At 44.1% G+C, this 21,689-nt stretch overlaps 1 protein-coding gene across 1 annotated transcript in view; it reads right to left on the reverse strand.

Annotated features, from left to right (window-relative positions):
* The window catches only part of LOC126100784 (glucose dehydrogenase [FAD, quinone]-like), a 182,753-nt gene that overhangs the window by 152,891 nt on the left and 8,173 nt on the right, over positions 1-21,689 (reverse strand). The window contains exons 2-3 of the mRNA XM_049911405.1: positions 21,517-21,660; positions 6,777-6,908 (exon numbers count right to left, since the gene is read on the reverse strand). Coding sequence (XP_049767362.1) covers positions 6,777-6,908; positions 21,517-21,660 — 276 coding nt within the window. The remainder of the gene's footprint in view (positions 1-6,776; positions 6,909-21,516; positions 21,661-21,689) is intronic.

A 21,689-nucleotide genomic window follows, 5' to 3' on the forward strand; every position in this document is an offset into this window, starting at 1 on the left:
GGCCTACTGGTACCATCCGACCGCCGTGTCATCCCCAGTGGAGGATGCGGATATGAGGGGCGTGGGGTCAGCACACTGCTCTCCCGGTCGTTATGATGGTATTCTTGACCGAAGCCGCTACTGTTCGATCGAGTAGCTCCTCAGTTGGCATCACGAGGCTGAGTGCACCCCGAAAAATGGCAACAGCGCATGGCGGTCTGGATGGTCACCCATCCAAGTGCCGACCACGCCTGACAGCGATTAACTTCGGTGATCACACGGGAACCGGTGTATCCACTGCGGCAAGGCCGTTGCCTCACCTTTATCAATGGTTCCAATTAATTTAATTGAAAATATCCTTTCCCATTGAATTATTTATTGAACTAAAGTTTGAGTTCAGTCATTCTTAATACCTAGGAAGGGGTGAGGCTGGTGGGATCCTGTTTTATTATCAGTTTTGTCTCTAATAGTGGCTTAACCATGCAAATTCAGGATGTTTACGAAGTTTGCACGTGGTGACAAAAAGGCTACAAACTTACAATCTCTTCTCCTTTTTATGAACAAGTATATTACGTTTGTTTACGTCCAAGGTCGACTGCAAATCTCTGTACCAATTATCGATTCTCTGCAAGTCTTCCTGAATTTTGCTGCAGTATTCTGGCGCTGCTACAGTTCTAGAGACGCCAGTAAATGTTATACCTCACATCGACCGGTATGTTGTTAAATTTCGTCATGTAGTGTAGAGAGGCTTACGCTACTGCACAAACGCAAGCAATTAGGATCGTTAGCAGCCCCCTTCCCACAGAAGGACAAATGGTCACGGAGCGTGAGAACAGAAATGCGAGCAGGAGCCGTGTCGTACTGCAGCACACAGAGCAAGCGATGATTCACACTCTGAGGCTTGCCGGCAAATGCTTAACTTCATTAATTAACACACACATCAAAAAAAGTTTTGTATCACCCCGGTTCCCAGAACTCCTGAAGATAAACGTTCACTGTGGATATTGTATCACAGACACAGTCCCTTTGTCTGTTCAGAGATGTCACTACACCCGCCCAAAGATGTAAACAACCACGCATGACCAGCGCTTATAGACGGAGGGGGTCCGACAGCCGATCAGTTCCAGTCATTCCACCAGGAAGGAGGTACACGGCTAGTGTTGTCTGTAGTTCAACCATGCCTAGACGATCGATACCACGGTTCGATCGCGTCCGCATTGTTACTTTGTGCCAGGAAGCGTTCTCAACAAGGGAAGCGTCCAGGCGTCTCGGAGTGAACCAAAGCGATGTTGTTCGGACATACAGGAGATACAGAGAGACAGGAACTGTCGATCCTTGCTCAGGCCGCCCAAGGGCTACTACTGCACTGGATGACTGCTACCTACTGATTTTGGCTACGAGGAACCCTGACAGCAACGCCACCATGTTGAATAATGCTTTTCGTGCAGCCACAGGACGTCGTGTTACGACTCAAACTGTGAGCAATAGGCTGCACGATGCGCAACTTCACTCCCGGCGTCCATGGCGAGGTCCATCTTTGCAACCACGACACCATGCAGCTCGGTGCAGATGGGCATAACAACATGCCAAATGGGCCGCTCACGATTGGCATCACGTTCTCTTCACCGATGAGTGTCACATATGCCTTCAACCAGACAATCATCGGAGACCTGTTTGGAGGCAATCCAGTCAGGCTGAATGCTTTAGACACACTGTCCAGCGAGTCCCTGGACTGGAGGTTCCCTGCAGTTTTGGGGTGACATTATGTGGGGCCGACATACGCCGCTGGTGGTCATGGAAGGCGCCGTAACGGCTGTACGATACGTGAATGCCATCTTCCGAGCGATAGCGCAACCATATCGGCAGCATATTGGCGAGGCATTCGTCTTCATGGACAACAATTCGTGCCCCCATCGTGCACATCTTGTGAATGACTTCCTTCAGGGTAACGACATCGCTCGACTAGAGCGGCCAGCATGTTCTCCAGACTTGAATCCTATCGAAGATGCCTGGGATAGCTTGTAAAGTGCTGTTTATTGAGGGCGTGACCCACCAACCACTCTGAGCGATCTACGGAGAATCGCGGTTGATGAATGGGACAATCCGGACTAACAGTGCCTTGATGAACTTGTGGACAGTGTGCCACTGCGAATAGAGTCATGCATCAATGCAAGAGGGCGTTGTACTGTGTATTAGAGGTACCGGTGTGTACAGCAATCTGGACCACCACCTTTGAAGGTCTCGCTGTATGGTGGTACAACATGCAATGTGTGGTTTTCATGAGCAATAAAAAGGGCGGAAATCATGTTTACGTTGATCTCTATTCCAATTTTCTGTACAGGTTCCGGAACTCTTGGAACCGAGGTGATGGAAAACTTTTTTGATATGTGTATTAACTATTTAAATGTTTATAAACAACTCCATCTAGAGAGTCTGAGGCGTAGTGCCGTATACCGATCCTGCCTTGGAGGCGATTAAGTGGGAGATGTGTCTCAGAGCTGGATAGTTACAGATGGTGACGCGAGACTGGGCGCGCACGTAGTTTGTGTATCAGCCGATAGAGGACAATATTGGATAGGGGGACTGTGATGTTAGTTTCGATTGTGCCCACTACAGTGCACTAAAGTAATAGAATGTTTTTCATAAACTGTTCTAGTATTTTCATAAAGTGTTATTATGTCTTTTTGTGTATGTAAAATGTTATAAATGTTTTCAGCAGTATGAATGATGCGTGAGTGTGGTTTAAGGTTAATATAAAGATAATTGTTTAACGAGTTATGTAGTAGGATTTAGTGTGGGAACATTTCGAAGAAGTATGGATATGGACAAAGGGGATTTTTGTCGAATAGATTTGTAAAGTAAGTTTATGGTAAAGGTAAAGTTAATTCAGGTATAAATAACAATAGTAAATAACTTTATGCATAAACTAAACTTCAGCATATTAGATCATTACATCGGTAAAAAGTGCAGTCGCTAGGTTTACTATTTTGCGATTGGTTATTGATGAAAAGCGCGGACTGACGCGGGAGAGTGTTGTTTTGCTATTGACTGTTGAGTAAACTGACTAATGGTAAAGCAGTATTGTTCACTCGCCTTTCTCTGCTGGTAGAGAAGACTTAGAGTATTCTAGAGAAGAGTCGGAGCCTAGCTATGAAACAGTTCGGACGTGTGTAATAGTAGTTCCGATGGAAATGATAAGTTGCCGGATCTAGCAGTGTTTCATGCATCAAAAGTGTTGGAAAGTGACGGCATAATTATTCCGATGTGTATGTAGAAATTTCGGAATTTTTAAGTGAATTTTGTGACGAGAAAAGACATATATTCCGCGTGGCGTATTGAGCAGGTCGGTGGCTAAAAACTGTTACTGCATTTGGTACCGACAGACTTAATATTGGGCGAGCATTATCAATCAAAAACAACCAGTATTTTTGTAGCTATTACGTTTTTGGGAAATGCAACACCATAAACATGCTAACGTGAGTGAAAGGGATTGTGAGTGACTGTGTTAAGACTAGCACGGGCTTCGCAGTGATACTTGTTCACCTAAGTTTCAGAATATATTAATTGAGGACAAAATTTCCAACCTTTCATTTCTTGTGAAAACTTTCTCCCAAAGCGTAGTTTAGTGACTTTAATTGCAGCCTGGTTCACGTCGAAGTACAGTAGGTTTCGCTCGGCTTCCCTACTGATGATCCGTGGGACTGCTACGGTCGCAGGTTCGAATCCTGCCTCGGGCATGGGTGTGTGTGATGTCCTTAGGTTAGTTAGGTTTAAGTAGTTCTAAGTTCTAGGGGACTTATGACCTAAGATGTTGAGTCCCATAGTGCTAAGAGCCATTTGAACCATTTGAACCTACTGATGATCTGCTGAGACAATGTTCACAGGTAGGTGCAGGTCCGTCGTAAAGGGACGGAAAGAACCGCTCCGCCGCAAGTCGACATTATCCACACTGACAGCTTCCGAACAATGATTTCAGTAACTTCAAAATCAAGCCAACATTTCAGTTAGAATGTTATTTAAGACTGTCAGTCACTAGACCATTAAAGCGACCAATCAGAAACGCTCGCTACGCAGGCGGACGCAAAATGCCGAAACTAGCTCACTAGACAGTCTTCGACTAGATTCATGCTAACAACATGGATATTTCATATTTTGCAAAATAAGTTAGAGTATTTGTCAGCCTCGGGAAACGTTTATCAGGCAGTCACAGACTAGTTTTAGGAGAGGCATCATTTATTTATAGTAAACCGAATGTGTTTTCGCGCAAAAGTAATTTAGTGAGTTAAAAGTGCCTCGGAAACCGTTTATATCCAAATTCGCGAGTGTCGGCTTCCAACTGCCGTAACATTCGTGAAGAGATAAATGGTTCAAATGGCTGTGAGCATTATGCGACTTAACTTCTGAGGTCATCAGTCGCCTAGAACTTAAAACTAATTAAACCTAACTAACCTACGGACATCACACACACCCATGCCCGAGGCAGGATTCGAACCTGCGACCGTAGCGGTCGCTCGGCTCCAGACTGTAGCGCCCAGAACCGCACGGCCACTCCGGCCGTGAGGAGATAATTGTATAATTTCGAAATGGCGCTCGATATGTCGTAACTAGAATCTGCGAACTTACATTCAAGTATTACCATTAAACTGGCCTAAAACGTGGTTTTTCCTTGATTTTTCTCTTAAAAAAACAAGTTGGCACCGTATAGCTTCGAGATTTCCCGCTTGCCATGCCAGCATTCGCAGTGAATTGTTTGCTCGTATAGCGTCCGACTGGGATACTGAGACTGCTTTACAAGACACCAGGCAAGCAAACTTGTTGGCGGTGAATTAGAGAACTTGCGAGTGTGGTAGACCTCCTCATTACGAGTTGCTCAACGTAGCCCTCCACATGCAACAGTTCAAGAGGAACAATATGCGCTGGTAGTACGTGCAACGTACCTCACCCTAGTTAATTAATTAGTTAGGAAGGGGTAGGGATCGCTGCAACGTGAATTTGACAGGTGTGAAAATCGGTTGTATGATTAAATGTTTTCATTAAATATGGAACATAGAAAAATAGTAGCCTGGAAATGTTATTTTCTCTCCTTGATCTACTCTTTTTATAACGGTTTCATTTTGCAGTGAGACGTTCTGGGGCTCAGCAGCAGCCGTGCACTCTGCCTGCCACACTCATGAGATCAGGAAAAAAAGAAAAACCTTCCCAGCGATTTCATGCCTTCAGAAAAAAAATTAATGATATTTCTGCTCATTGAAATATCATTCATTCTGAATACAACAATAAAATGTTCCCACTGAAAAGTCCTCAAATTGATCTCAATGGGGGTAACTGTATTTCAAGGGGTCGCCTACACAATGAAAGCATAGATTAAAGTAAACAAATGTGATTAAACATATTCATAAAATTTTCAGTAATGAAGGACCGCTTGTTCAAAGCCACGATGTTGAGTGAGAAAAGTTAAATGGATCACTTATAATTAATCTAGTTTATTTCCTTTATGTAGAATATAGAATATAATCGGAAGTCAATGACACTCATAAAAAAGTAGAATTATTGTAAGAATGGTAAAATAAAGAAAAACCTAGCTTGAAACTAAAAATCATGGGATGTTAACACTCCAAGGAATGCTCAAAGAGTCACAAACTTGGGTGTCCAGCGCTGTTAAATCGATTATTAACAAAACCTCTGCACAAAGAATATCGATTTATCAAACAAAACAATGGATTTGATTATTTGAATAACACACAAATTACCATGGATAAAACGCCAATTACTTATGAGCGAACGAAACTGATACCAAAGAAAACTGCTAGGGAACGTGTAAATGGCGTTCCGATAGGTCTGAGCAGCTCACAAAAGCGATTAAAGGAAACTGTTGAACTAAATACAACTCTGAATTAATACAAATGCAACGTAAGTTGCGAGTTTAAGGTCATGCAAGATGTGAGCTGTTCACAGGTAAAAGGACTGATCTGCTCCGAAACTGCGACACTTAAACAGTAAACCGGTCCAAGTCTGCACACCAGCGTCTTGGCGACCGAAAAAAGACGTCGTGGAACCATACCACACTCCTCCGCTCCAGAACATGTCCTCCCCAAGGGAAGAGTCTATCACGATTACCACAGGATTTTTCTATCCAACACAAATCGCAGGGGAGAAACTGCTAAGATTCTGGAATAGCGCCCACTGTAAACTCCTTAGTTGTCTGAAGGTTGGCACGCCGATTGCCATTTCGCCAATCACTTGGTAAACCAAAAGTAGTGGTGGGCTGCTGCTGGAAATTCCATAATACGAAAAGTTCTCGTGCGGTGGAAGCACAAAATGGCGGAGTAGCACACTTGAGCACCCTGCAGGGAGGGCAGATTCGTCACGCTTGCGAACACTTCCGGGGCTCAACGGAACTTCCTTGAGTTCAAAAGTTCGACAAAAAACTGTCACAGGCATCCTGTGAGTTCTTGGACTTTCGCAACCCTTGAGAAGGTTAGGGAAAGAGCCCTCTGTTCTGCAGCGACCAGCCTGCCCAGACACTATGCTGACTCGCCTGACCTGTCTCACACGAGAGAAAAATACTGTAACTTGGCTTCAACAGTCACCAAATGTGTCCATTCTCCCAGCACAGTTAAGGAAACACAGATATTTTGAGATGGACTAAAGATCGCGCGGTGACATGTAACTGCTCAGTTGTGTTACAACATGTTTGAAGAAACGAGTGTGTTTGTGTTTGTGCTTCTTTTGTGCGTGTACATGAATGCGTGCGAAGTGACGGAGTGATTGAGTGGTGAGGACGACGGAGTACTCACGCGCAGGTGTTGGCTGGGCCCGATGCCGGACAGCATCAGCAGCTGTGGGTCGCTGAGGGTCCCCGCGGACAGGATGACCTCGCGGCGGGCCCGCACCTCCCTCACGGCCGGGGCGCGGCTCTTGCGGGCCACCTGCGGCAGCAACACAACACTCAAATCATGACGTCACCTCTAGTCCAAAAGTCTGCGTATTCTAGAGAGTAAACGTACTAAGTTTCCTTACGTTCTATTAGTCATTTAATCCTCCTCGTCCCACAGAGGGGCTGGCAGCGGCTCTCAGTGATAACGCAAGCGTTTGCTGTTTCATCCCTCTTAATTAATAACAACTTAAATCAAGGTTGCAATTTTCTCTGTTCCGAAGACGACTCAGATACACATTAAATAATATTATCCTCCTAGTGCAGAAATATTTCGAATTATTTTAATCTTGGCTTAACTTCTTAAAATTTATATTCGTTTTCAATAGGATGGTGATGATTGTTAAGATAGTCAGTTTTCACGAAGGAGGATGCTGTGAGATTAAATACTTCTGCTAAGACCTAGTTGGCCATTACCATCCGCTAGGTAACAGCAACATAACAGATTTTGCAAAAGTTTCCTCAAAAGTCGCTTGTAAATTTATCCGAGTATTTAGTAACAACTATTTAGGTTTAGGAAGTTTCATATCAGCGCACACTCCGCTGCAGAGTGAAAATCTCATTCTGGAAACATCCTCCAGGCTGTGGCTAAGCCATGTCTCCGCAATATCCTTTCTTTCAGGAGTGCTAGTTCTGCAAGGTTCGCAGGAGAGCTTCTGTAAAGTTTGGAAGGTAGGAGACGAGATACTGGCAGAAGTAAAGCTGTGAGACCGGGCGTGAGTCGTGCTTCGGTAGCTCAGTTGGTAGAGCACTTGCCCGCGAAAGGCAAAGGTCCCGAGTTCGAGTCTCGGTCGGGCACACAGTTTTAATCTGCCAGGAAGTTTCATATCAGCGCACACTCCGCTGCAGAGTGAAAATCTCATTCTGGAAACTATTTAGGTTGATAACAGAAAACACTAAAAATTACGTTAGTAGGCACTTTCATAGCAGAGAAAATAGGACCCAGCAATATAACTCCGCCTCACTGTTTTAAGTTTTCTGTAGCAGCAACTGTGGAACTTCCGCCTCGTAAAGTCGGAGTCCGTAGAACAAACGTCTTGTATTGAGACCTCACGCACTCTTTAAAAGCATCTAATATGTAGTATGGACAAAACAAAAGTAGCCCAGAAAGTATTTCATGCTCCTTCAGATAAGCAAAAAACCTCACGTCACATTCGCCTGGTGCTGAAGGTGTAACTTGGATTGTCTATCTCGCATGAAATACTTTGAAAGGTGGCTACACTGAGTCACAGCGCCAGAGATTGCGCCAAAGATTATTATTCCGCCGCCTCCACTGGTGCAGTAGTAGTTCAGAGGATGTCGAGGGCAGTTGTTGTTCTGTTGGGCGAGAGAGTAGATGGTGTAATTTATAGATGGAAGAAGTTGCAATTGTCAGAGTGTATTTGAGGAGATGGGCTTTTGATTTATGATGCTGGTGTAATGGAAAATTTTCGTCAATATATAATGAGGTAAAAAGGTATTGTAACGCCAGAAATGCATATCCTCCTATTTCCATCTATTGTACTATAAATTCTTTTCCTATATTCGTTACCTGAAGATATGACATTTCTGTGTCTTTATATATTGTAATTGTTTTACTATTTGTGTATATATATATATATATATATATATATATATATATATATATATATATATATGCATTTATGTCGATGTATAATTGGTTTGTTTTGTAAATATTATTTGTATTTTACGCTGGGTCTTGCCTAGGGAAACTATGCTATCGAACGAATACATCGATAGGTCGTGTGGAGAACCAAAGTGTTGAGGATCTTTGGTAGTGTTAACTCTGCCGCGTGGAGCCAACGCCACCTAGGTGGCGTTGGTGGAGCGCGGGCAGAGCAGACAAGAGTCTGGCTGGGGTTGGGCGGTGGAGCAGGTGTGTTGTGTGAAGCTCCCGCGAGTTGCCGCGCTTTCGGGGTTTGGCAGCATGTAATTGCGCTCGACTTGCTATGATAGTTTCTGACACGGTGTCGCGGACGGGAAGCATTAGCTGGCGCACATCAAGACCCCGTTTCGCCTGCTGACCGTGTCGAGAAGAAGGCGCGCCAACATCCAGCTTCTGCAACAGCGACGGCCGACAATGACTGACTGTCGCCACCTCCTCGATCGACGGCTTCAAACCTTCAATCTACCAACAAGGAAGACTGGAAGCACGTAAAGTTTTAGAACTGTATGGCAGACCTCAGCTTTTAAAATTGTTACATCACAAAATTACAGCAACTTAGCATGAACCTTTGTTGCTCATTGTCTCAATTGTATTACTAAGCAGGGTCCCTTCCTTTTCCGAAATGAACCCTAGTGTTGTTGAAATTCAGACGCCAGCATTAAAGTAATATCATTCCATTACACTGCTTTAACTTCAAAGTTCAGTTAAGGTATTCATAGCTGGCTACAATACTTAGATTACACAAGCACAAATTAAGAGTGCGAGTTTTGTTAGCATATTTTAGCTTACCTATGACTGCAGCTCAGCTTGGTACGTACTAAATTTTACTATTGTTAATTGTCCAGAATCATTTAATTCAAGTTCAAAGTTAAATCTCTTATTTCTAAATTGCGTAGATTCAAGTAGCTTTTGAAATGATTGTTGAGGTAGCCCAAGACTAACCTTATTTTACTGAATTTCATAGTGCTTCAGAAACAAGTCTCACTATTAAAATCAGTCACTAAATTAACTTTCAATTTTCCGGTTTTATTAATTCTTTTGCTAAATTAAGTCAGAGTGTAGCAAAATTTATTACTTCTGGCAAACATTCAGTTTTCACACAACACGTGTCAACCTTCAGTTGTCACGCTTTTCGTGCTAATTATACACTCTTGGAAATGGAAAAAAGAACACATTGCCACCGGTGTGTCAGACCCACCATACTTGCTCCGGACACTGCGAGAGGGCTGTACAAGCAATGATCACACGCACGGCACAGCGGACACACCAGGAACCGCGGTGTTGGCCGTCGAATGGCGCTAGCTGCGCAGCATTTGTGCACCGCCGCCGTCAGTGTCAGCCAGTTTGCCGTGGCATACGGAGCTCCATCGCAGTCTTTAACACTGGTAGCATGCCGCGACAGCGTGGACGTGAACCGTATGTGCAGTTGACGGACTTTGAGCGAGGGCGTATAGTGGGCATGCGGGAGGCCGGGTGGACGTACCGCCGAATTGCTCAACACGTGGGGCGTGAGGTCTCCACAGTACATCGATGTTGTCGCCAGTGGTCGGCGGAAGGTGCACGCGCCCGTCGACCTGGGACCGGACCGCAGCGACGCACGGATGCACGCCAAGACTATAGGATCCTACGCAGTGCCGTAGGGGACGGCACCGCCACTTGCCAGCAAATTAGGGACACTGTTGCTCCTGGGGTATCGGCGAGGACCATTCGCAACCGTCTCCATGAAGCTGGGCTACGGTCCCGCACACCGTTAGGCCGTCTTCCGCTCACGCCCCAACATCGTGCAGCCCGCCTCCAGTGGTGTCGCGACAGGCGTGAATGGACGGACGAATGGAGACGTGTCGTCTTCAGCGATGAGAGTCGCTTCTGCCTTGGTGCCAATGATGGTCGTATGCGTGTTTGGCGCCGTGCAGGTGAGCGCCACAATCAGGACTGCATACGACCGAGGCACACAGGGCCAACACCCGCCATCATGGTGTGGGGAGCGATCTCCTACGCTGGCCGTACACCACTGGTGATCGTCGAGGGGACACTGAATAGTGCACGGTACATCCAAACCGTCATCGAACCCATCGTTCTACCATTCCTAGACCGGCAAGGGAACTTGCTGTTCCAACACGACAATGCACGTCCGCATGTATCCCGTGCCACCCAACGTGCTCTAGAAGGTGTAAGTCAACTACCCTGGCCAGCAAGATCTCCGGATCTGTCCCCCATTGAGCATGTTTGGGACTGGATGAAGCGTCGTCTCACGCGGTCTGCACGTCCAGCACGAACGCTGGTCCAACTGAGGCGCCAGGTGGAAATGGCATGGCAAGCCGTTTCACAGGACTACATCCAGCATCTCTACGATCGTCTCCATGGGAGAATAGCAGCCTGCATTGCTGCGAAAGGTGGATATACACTGTACTAGTGCCGACATTGTGCATGCTCTGTTGCCTGTGTCTATGTGCCTGTGGTTCTGTCAGTGTGATCATGTGATGTATCTGACCCCAGGAATGTGTCAATAAAGTTTCCCCTTCCTGGGACAATGAATTCACGGTGTTCTTATTTCAATTTCCAGGAGTGTATGTGCATTAATCTTTCATTTTCAGTTATTATAGTAGTTGTCCATAGGACTGGCGACCGTAATTTTCCCCAAATTTCAAATATCCAATTAACGCCAATTAATTGTTAACGTAACAACCGCACATTTACTTTCTTTATTAATTTTACCCTTTTCTCAAAATTAATTTTCACCAATTTCATTTGCATTTTTCCTCTCATTTAGATGTAACCCTTTCCTCCCTCTTTACCGACAAATTAACTTCGGTGACGATTGCTTTTCCCAAACTTCCATTAGGTGCACGCGGTTTAATTTTTCACTGTCATTAAGGTCGATAAGTGAGGGGGAGGTTACAGTGTTACAGTTTTCTTTAATGACAATGCCTCTTGCTCACAGGCAGTCAACAAGGCATCTGACTTGTGTTCATTAATTAGACTTGTAATTCTGGTTTCTATGTGCAATTATAGTATTTCTGATTTTTCAATTAGTTCATTGTAAATTATGTTTAAAATATTTTGTCGTATTGAGACAGAACCGAGCCAGATACATGTACGTTGAGTAACACTGCCAGACACAGAACAGTTACACTTGTGCTTTGTTGTTTTGTAGCTTTTATAGTTGCAGGGGACTTAATTAATCAATTGTGTTAATGGAAATTCCTTGTCATTCTTTACTTTTATTTTATGCAGTCAGATTGCGTGCTAATAATAGTGTGGTGTCACCGCCAGACACCACACTTGCTAGGTGGTAGCCTTTAAATCGGCCGCGGTCCGTTAGTATACGTCGGACCCGCGTGTCGCCACTATCAGTGATTGCAGACAGAGCGCCGCCACACGGCAGGTCTAGAGAGACTTCCTAGCATTCGCCCCAGTTGTACAACCGACTTTGCTAGCGATGGTTCACTGACAAAATACGCTCTCATTTGCCGAGACGATAGTTAGCATAGCCTTCAGCTACGTCATTTGCTACGACCTAGCAAGGCGCCATTACCAGTTACTATTGCTACTGTGAATAATGTACCGTCCAGAGCGACATTCACCATTAATGGATTAAAGTTAAGTAATCCACCAGGTACGTCCGTTTTTTATAAATTCTAATTTCCTTGTCCTGTTCCAGACCTCACGCCAGCCTGTGTGAGCTAAAACGCGTGCCCTTCGGCTTCCTCTAGTAACACGGTGTTGGCTCTCCTGCCAACCCAAAACAATTACTCATGGCCAACCGGTTACGAGGCTTCGTAACCGGTCACACAGCTACTAAAACTGTTGCATTTATTTCTTTTTAATTAAGCCCCCATACAACTTTCCGTGCTACTTTTATTCCGCCTATCCTTCGCTAATCTGAGAAAACCAATAAACAGTCCCCTAGTTTCACGCCAAACTTTTCGTTTCGTTAAGTAAATGTAAATCTTCCGCAAACTATACAGTTACTACCCATGAATTATGGTTACATTACGGCCCTTCCTCTTTACTCACATACGCTACGATTAACTTCGATTAATCATTGTTACAGCTGAGCTTCAGGGAGAGCATTAGGGAACGACTGACAAGAATGGGGGAAAGAAATACAGTAGGTCGGCCGGGGTAGCCGAGTGGTTCTAGGCGCTACAGTCTGGAACCGCGCGACCGCTACGCCTCGGGCGTGAATGTGTGTGATGTCCTTACGTTAGTTAGGTTTAAGTAGTTCTAATTTTTAGGGGACTGATGAACTCAGAAGTTAAGTCCCATAGTGCTCAGAGGCATTTTTTTTAAATACAGTAGAAGAACATGGGTAGCTTTGAGAGACGAAATAGTGAAGGCAGTAGAGGATCAAGTAGGTAAAAAGAAGAGGGCTAATAGAAATACTTGGGTAACAGAAGAGATATTGAATTTAATTGATGAAAAGAGAAAATATAAAAATGCAGTACATGAAGCAGGCAAAAAGGAATACAAACGTCTCAAAAATGAGATCGACAGAAAGTGCAAAATGGCTAAGCAGGGATGGCTAGAGGACAAATGTAAAGATGCAGAGGCATATATCACTAGGGGTTAAATAGATACTGCCTACAGGATAATTAAAGAGACCTTTGGAGAAAAGAGAACCACTTGCATGAATATCAAGAGCTCAGGTGGAAACCCAGTTCTAAGCAAAGAAGGGAAAGCAGAAAGGTGGAAGGAGTATATAGAGGGTCTATACAAGGGTGATGTTCTTAAGAACAAGAAATGGAAGAGAATGTTGATAAAAATGAAATAGGAGATAAGATACTGCGTGAAGAGTTTCACAGAGCACTGAAAGACCTAAGTCGAAACAAGGCCGCGGGAGTAGACAACATTCCATTGGAACTACTGACAGCCTTGGGAGAGCCAGTCCTGACACACCTCTACCATCTGGTTGGCAAGATGTATGAGACAGGCGAAATACCCTCAGACTTCAAGAAGAATATAATAATTCCAATCCCGAAGAAAGCAGGTGTTGACAGACGTGAAAATTATCGAACTATTAGTTTAATAAATGGTTCAAGTGGCTCTGAGCACTATTGGACTTAACTTCTAAGGTCAACAGTCCCCTAAAACTTAGAACTACTTAAACCTAACTAACCTAAGGACATCAAATACATCCATGCCCGAGGCAGAATTCGATCCTGCGACCGTAGCGGTCGCGCGGTTCCAGACTGTAGCGCCTAGAACCGCTCGGCCACCACTGCTGGCTATTAGTTTAATAAGCCACGGCTAAAAAACACTAACACAAATTCTTTACAGACGAATGGAAAAACTGGTAGAAGCCGACCTCGGGGAAGATCAGTTTGGATTCCGTAGAAATTTTGGAACACGTGAGGCAATACTGACGCTAGATTAAGGAATGGCAAACCTACTTTTCTAGTATTTGTAGACTTAGAGAAAGCTTTTGACAATGCCGACTAGAATACTCTCTTTCAAATTCCGAAGGTGGCAGGGGTAAAATACAGGGAGCGAAAGATTATTTACAATTTGAACAGAAACCTAATGGCAGTTATAAGAGTCCAGGGGCATGTAAGGGAAGCAGTGGTTGGGAAGGGAGTGAGACAAGGTTGTAGCCTCTCCCCGATGTTATTCAATCTGTATATTGAGCAAACAATAAAGGAAACAAGAAAAATTCCGAGTTGGAATTAAAATACATGGAGAAGAAATAAAAACTTTGAGGTTCACCGATGACATTGTAATTCTGTCAGAGACAGCAAAGGACCTGGAAGAGCAGCTGAACGGAATGGACAGTGTCTTGAAAGGAAGATATAAGATGAACATCAACAAAAGCAAAACGAGAATAATGGAATGTAGTCGAATTAAGTCGGGTGATGCTGCGGGAATTAGATTAGGAAATGAGACGCTTAAAGTAGTAAACGAGTTTTGCTATTTGGGGAGCAAAATGACTGATGATGGTCGAAGTAGAGAGGATATAAAATGTAGACTGGCAATGGCAAGGAAAGCGTTTCTGAAGAAGAGAAATTTGTTAACATCGAGTATAGATTTATGTGGCAGGTAGTCGTTTCTGAAAGTATTTGTATGGAGTGCAGCCATGTACGTCTACATCTACATTCATCTACATTTATACTCCGCAAGCCACCCAACGGTGTGTGGCGGAGGGCACTTTACGTGCCACTGTCATTATCTCCCTTTCCTGTTCCAGTCGCGTATGGTTCGCGGGAAGAACGACTGTCTGAAAGCCTCTGTGCGCGCTCTAATCTCTCTAATTTTACATTCGTGATCTCCTCGGGAGGTATAAGTAGGGGGAAGCAATATATTCGATACCTCATCCAGAAACGCACCCTCTCGAAACCTGGCGAGCAAGCTACACCGCGATGCAGAGCGCCTCTCTTGCAGAGTCTGCCACTTGAGTTTGTTAAACATCTCCGTAACGCTATCACGGTTACCAAATAACCCTGTGACGAAACGCGCCGCTCTTCTTTGGATCTTCTCTATCTCCTCCGTCAACCCGATCTGGTACGGATCCCACACTGATGAGCAATACTCAAGTATAGGTCGAACGAGTGTTTTGTAAGCCACCTCCTTTGTTGATGGACTACATTTTCTAAGGACTCTCCCAATGAATCTCAACCTGGTACCCGCCTTACCAACAATTAATTTTATATGATCATTCCACTTCAAATCGTTCCGCACGCATACTCCCAGATATTTTACAGAAGTAACTGCTACCAGTGTTTGTTCCGCTATCATATAATCATACAATAAAGGATCCTTCTTTCTATGTATTCGCAATACATTACATTTGTCTATGTTAAGGGTCAGGTGCCACTCCCTGCACCAAGTGCCTATCCGCTGCAGATCTTCCTGCATTTCGCTACAATTTTCTAATGCTGCAACTTCTCTGTATACTACAGCATCATCCGCGAAAAGCCGCATGGAACTTCCGACACTATCTACTAGGTCATTAATATATATTGTGAAAAGCAATGGTCCCATAATACTCCCCTGTGGCACGCCAGAGGTTACTTTAATGTTGTAGACGTCTCTCCGTTGATAACAACATGCTGTGTTCTGTTCGCTAAAAACTCTTCAATCCAGCCACACAGCTGGTCTGATATTCCGTAGGCTCTTACTTTGTTTATCAGGCGACAGTGCGGAACTGTATCGAACGCCTTCCGGAAGTCAAGAAAAATAGCATCTACCTGGGAGCCTGTATCTAATATTTTCTGGGTCTCATGAACAAATAAAGCGAGTTGGGTTTCACACGATCGCTGTTTCCGGAATCCATGTTGATTCCTACATAGTAGATTCTGAGTTTCCAAAAACGACATGATACTCGAGCAAAAGACATGTTCTAAAATTCTACAACAGATCGACGTCAGAGATATAGGTCTATAGTTTTGCGCATCTGCTCGACGACCCTTCTTGAAGACTGGGACTACCTGTGCTCTTTTCCAATCATTTGGAACCTTCTGTTCCTCTAGAGACTTGCAGTACACGGCTGTTAGAAGGGGGGCAAGTTCTTTCGCGTACTCTGTGTAGAATCGAATTGGTATCCCGTCAGGTCCAGTGGACGTTCCTCTGTTGAGTGATTCCAGTTGCTTTTCTATTCCTTGGACACTTATTTCGATGTCAGCCATTTTTTCGTTGGTGCGAGGATTTAGAGAAGGAACTGCAGTGCAGTCTTCCTCTGTGAAACAGCTTTGGAAAAAGGTGTTTAGTATTTCAGCTTTACGCTTGTCATCCTCTGTTTCAATGCCATCATCATCCCGGAGTGTCTGGACATGATGTTTCGAGCCACTTACTGATTTAACGTAAGACCAGAACTTCCTAGGATTTTCTGTCAAGTCGGTACCTAGTATTTTACTTTCGAATTCACTGAACGCTTCACGCATAGCCCTCCTTACGCTAACTTTGACATCGTTTAGCTTCTGTTTGTCTGAGAGGTTTTGGCTGCGTTTAAACTTCGAGTGAAGCTCTCTTTGCTTTCGCAGTTGTTTTCTAACTTTGTTGTTGTACCACGGTGGGTTTTTCCCGTCCCTCACAGTTTTACTCGGCACGTACCTGTCTAAAACGCATTTTACGATTGCCTTGAACTTTTTCCATAAACACTCAACATTGTCAGTGTCGGAACAGAAATTTTCGTTTTGATCTGTTAGGTAGTCTGAAATCTGCCTTCTATTACTCTTGCTAAACAGATAAACCTTCCTCCCTTTTTTTATATTCCTATAAACTTCCATATTCAGGGATGCTGCAACGGCCTTATGATCACTGATTCCCTGTTCTGCACTTACAGAGTCGAAAAGTTCAGGTCTGTTTGTTATCAGTAGGTCCAAGATGTTATCTCCACGAGTCGGTTCTCTGTTTAATTGCTCGAGGTAATTTTCGGATAGTGCACTCAGTATAATGTCACTCGATGCTCTGTCCCTACCACCCGTCCTAAACATCTGAGTGTCCCAGTCTATATCTGGTAAATTGAAATCTCCACCTAAGACCATAACATGCTGAGAAAATTTATGTGAAATGTATTCCAAATTTTCTCTCAGTTGTTCTCCACTAATGCTGCTGAGTCGGGGTGTCGGTAAAAGGAGCCAATTATTAACCTAGCTCGGTTGTTGAGTGTAACCTCCACCCATAATAATTCACAGGAACTATCCACTTCTACTTCACTACAGGATAAACTACTACTAACAGCGACGAACACTCCACCACCGGTTGCATGCAATCTATCCTTTCTAAACACCGTTTGTGCCTTTGTAAAAATTTCGGCAGAATTTATCTCTGGCTTCAGCCAGCTTTCTGTACCTATAACGATTTCAGCTTCGGTGCTTTCTATCAGCGCTTGAAGTTCCGGTACTTTACCAACGCAGCTTCGACAGTTTACAATTACAATACCGATTGCTGCTTGGTCCCCGCATGTCCTGACTTTGCCCCGCACCCGTTGAGGCTGTTGCCCTTTCTGCACTTGCCCGAGGCCATCTAACCTAAAAAACCGCCCAGCCCACGCCACACAACCCCTGCTACCCGTGTAGCCGCTTGTTGCGTGTAGTGGACTCCTGACCTATCCAGCGGAACCCGAAACCCCACCACCCTATGGCGCAAGTCGAGGAATCTGCAGCCCACATGGTCGCAGAACCGTCTCAGCCTCTGATTCAGACCCTCCACTCGGCTCTGTACCAAAGGTCCGCAGTCAGTCCTGTCGACGATGCTGCTTTCATCCCGCTAGCGAGACTGGCAGTCTTCACCAAATCATCTCTATGAAAGTGAAACGTGGATGATAAATAGTTTAGACAAGAAGAGAATAGAAGCTTTCGAAATGTGGTGCTACAGAAGAATGCTGAAGATTAGATGGGTAGATCACATAACTAATGAGGAAGTATTGAATAGGACTGGGGAGAAGAGAAATTTGCGGCACAACTTGACTAGAAGAAGGGATCGGTTGGTAGGGCATATTCTGAGGCATCAAGGGCTCACCAATTTACTATTGTAGGACAGCGTGGAGGGTAAAAATCGTAGAGGGAGACCAAGAGATGAATACACTAAACAGATTCAGAAGGATGTAGGTAGAAGTAGGTACTGGGAGATGAAGAACCTCGCACAGGATAGAGTAGCATGGTGAGCTGCATCAGTCCTGTCTCTGGACTGAAGACCACAACAGCAACAACAACAGCTCACTGCTTGATTCACGCCTGTAAGTTGGGTCAAGCACAATGCTTTCGAGGTATTCCATTTGCTAGGGCAAGTGTGCTTGTTTTACCGTGGGCGGCAGGTCAGGTGTTGAAGTGTGGAGAAGTGGACCCAAAACGATTAGTCTGTACTGTAGTAGGTCGCTTAGTGGTACAGTTACGACCGTGCAGAAAACATCAGGTCGTGAAGTTTGTGACGCGCTTGTGGGAAGACTGTCCGACGCAGAGGAAAATCAGCCAACACACTCATATGTGTTCATATTAAGGTACCACATGTAAAAGTATCTGCATTTATACCCGTTACAACTTGTATTTATATTTGAGGTGATCATTAAGCATTGTAACTAATGAACAGATACTTCGGATAATCTTGGTTTGCTTATGTTCTGTTCATAAGCAACATGAAAGGCTTTTGTGTCAGTGTTATCGCCTTCACCGTACGCAAAAACAGTGTAATGCCATTTTGTAAAAATGCGCACATTTGCTAAAGCGTCTGCCAATAGCCACACCACAACAACCGCTAGAGGCTAGTGACGTCATTCCCATGGTGTCAGACAAGCCCTATATCAGAATTGCTACAGCATTAACGGCTTGTTCTTGCCACGTGTACTTTGAGGTACTACCCAACCTAAAAACATGCGACTTGTAATAACTATAATTATTAGTCTGCAAATGAAGTAAACATTGATTTAATGTTGTTCAGTACATTATACTCAGTCACCAATAAAAAAAAATCTGCACTTATAGCCGTTGCTCCCTGTGTATGAAGTCATGGAATGGCACTCTGGACAACAAACGAGTACAAGCTCAGTATATCCAAGGGAGTTGTAGATTTGGGATCCTATGTTACTCACGGAGGCCCGATTTAATGCCGATTAAAATAAATAACAGGTATATCTCAGATAACATCATCAGATTACTCGAGTTATCGGCATAATAACCAGATGGTTAATACTCCGTTATTTGTCCCTAACAATCTGGCGACCGAAATTCTGAATTATTTAGTATTTTCGATAAACCATATTTATAAGTTTGCATAGAGGTAAATGCAAATAGCCTCACGACAACAACCGCTAGTGGCTAATCAAGTCATTCCCATGGTGTCAGACAAATCCCATGCCAGAACGGCTTGCTCTTGCCACATATACTTGGAGGTACTACCTAACCTAGAAACATAACTGGAACAAAGTTTGTACAAGCGCACTTGGCAGCTGGTGTCAAAGAAGGGTGTTTATCGGTGATCGGTACGACTGCATAGCTATCCATTGATACCACATTTTTTTTAGTTCATTTTATTTCTTAATGCTGACTGATGATCCACGTACCATATGCCAATAATAATAATAACACGAGACACATTTGAAAATTGTTGGTAGTTTGGTCATCAAAAATTAGAATCGATAGAAAAGTGTTTTGTTGCTTGCCTACAATCCTACAACTCTATTTCGCTCTTACACTTAAACCCGTTCACTTCTAAATACTTTCATAACATTGCACTAGATTCTTAAAGAGCTCTGCGTAGCAGTTGTGACCGTCTTAGAACTGAACCAGTTGATAACAGCGTTCTCAGTTTCATCATTACCTTCAAAATATTGTCCACCAAGCCGTTGTTCGAAGTGCAAAACCAGGTAACAGTCTCTAGATGCGAAGTTGAGACTGTAAGGTGGGTAGTCCAAAGGTTCCAGTCGGAAATGCTCAAGCTTATTCTTGGCGCAGGCAGCTGTGTGTGGATGCTCATTTTGTTGGCTAGTAAGCATTTCCCGAAATACTCACTTTAAGCGCAGTTTGCGACATCCGATATGGATGCATATGAGCCTGGCACTTCTCTCTCCGTCGCACGCAATTGTAGGGTCAGTTTTAAAGAGTCGACCCCATTCTGTAACCTTTCCTTCAGCCATTACTGTAAGCTCATATATTAAGCACAAATTTTGATGAATTTGAACAGTTGTAGGTCCTTTCGCATACAAGCACAGAATAGTAACACGTCCTCCGCAACTGGTGGGAGCAGTCAAAATGACTACTTAGACCAAATAAATTCCTCTGTGGTTTCGTAAGAAATCAACAGCTGGCGTTGAGTTTCTATAACATTTACCTGAGTTGCCAGCATTTCCGTATAAGAAAAGGGTCTTCAAGTTTCGAAAATGACTTGTAACAGTAATATTCCACTATTAGGCACAGATAATAATGTGGAGGGAATGCAGCCCTACAGATACCAGAGTCGGCGTGGCTGCGAGCCTAGGGCAGAGATGAGTGGCAATGGGATTGCGTGGGTTGCTCCAGCGTTGTAATGGAACCTATATACCTTGTGTGACAGCTAGTTATGAAAATTGTCCGCGATGTACCTCTCTCGAAATGTAGCACATTCACACACTCGGGAATAACAACTAACGCTCGTCGCTACTGAATATACAGTTTTCATGCAACTATTTTTTCAGAAATTGTGATACAGAGTAAATATGCTCTTATCCTACTTATTCGTTGGCAATGTTACATAAAATACAGAAAAGGATGAATGATGGTGGGACTGTTTGTTAGTAGAAAATATTATGTACTTCTACGCATGTCTAGGAATGTAGGCGTTGGAGGCATGGCCAAGTAGAAAATATCTGTGTTGTCGCATTATGAGCAGATTACAACCATTTATTTCACATTGGTGTCTCCTTAAAATTATCTTTGCGTTTGTCCATGTAGAGGTAATGAAACCTCTGGTCAGGAGTGCTGTAGGAAAAGCGCCAATACGACTGGACCGTCAAATAATAGATACGACTTCTCCAGCTAGATAAATTATGCTTCGGCAACACATCGATGGCTTTCTCAAGACGTGGAGCCCACCAGGAGAACTGGGATCTGCAGAACAGACATAGGCCAGTGATGGCAGTAACGTGCTTTAGGGGCCGTTCTCTTAGTTTTTTCTGAGCCTAGAGAAACAGAAGGCAGAATCGCATCTCCAGCTTATCATTTTATTACCACCCCATTTTCATCTTATCACAATCCTACTATCAACATAATGATATAGTTTTATCTACATTTTTACAATAATCTTTTCATTATCTTACCAGTGACATTGTCATAGCACCGTCATCCTCTTAACACGATGTCAGCTCAGTATTAGCATCGTATCATTGTCGTTACTATTTATTGGTTTAGTAATTTCTACTTGATGTTGATAATGACAACGGTATAAGCAACGATTTATGGTCCAGCGGAGTGCTCGGTGGGATGGAGGTATAAGGTGTCTAATCCTGCTACGGTTTGTCGTAGCGACTTACCTGCACACCGACGGCGCGGCCGTTCTCCATGATGATCTTGAGGGCCCTGGTTCGCAGCCAGATGGTGAGGTTGCGTCGGCGGCGCACTTTGGACGACAAGAACGCTTTGTTGCTGGAACACCGCTGGCCAGCTCGGGTTGTTCCCTGCGGAACGAGACGACAGACCAAGACGT

The sequence above is a fragment of the Schistocerca cancellata genome, chromosome 9 (genome assembly GCF_023864275.1).
Source record: "Schistocerca cancellata isolate TAMUIC-IGC-003103 chromosome 9, iqSchCanc2.1, whole genome shotgun sequence".
NCBI lineage: Eukaryota > Metazoa > Arthropoda > Insecta > Orthoptera > Acrididae > Schistocerca > Schistocerca cancellata.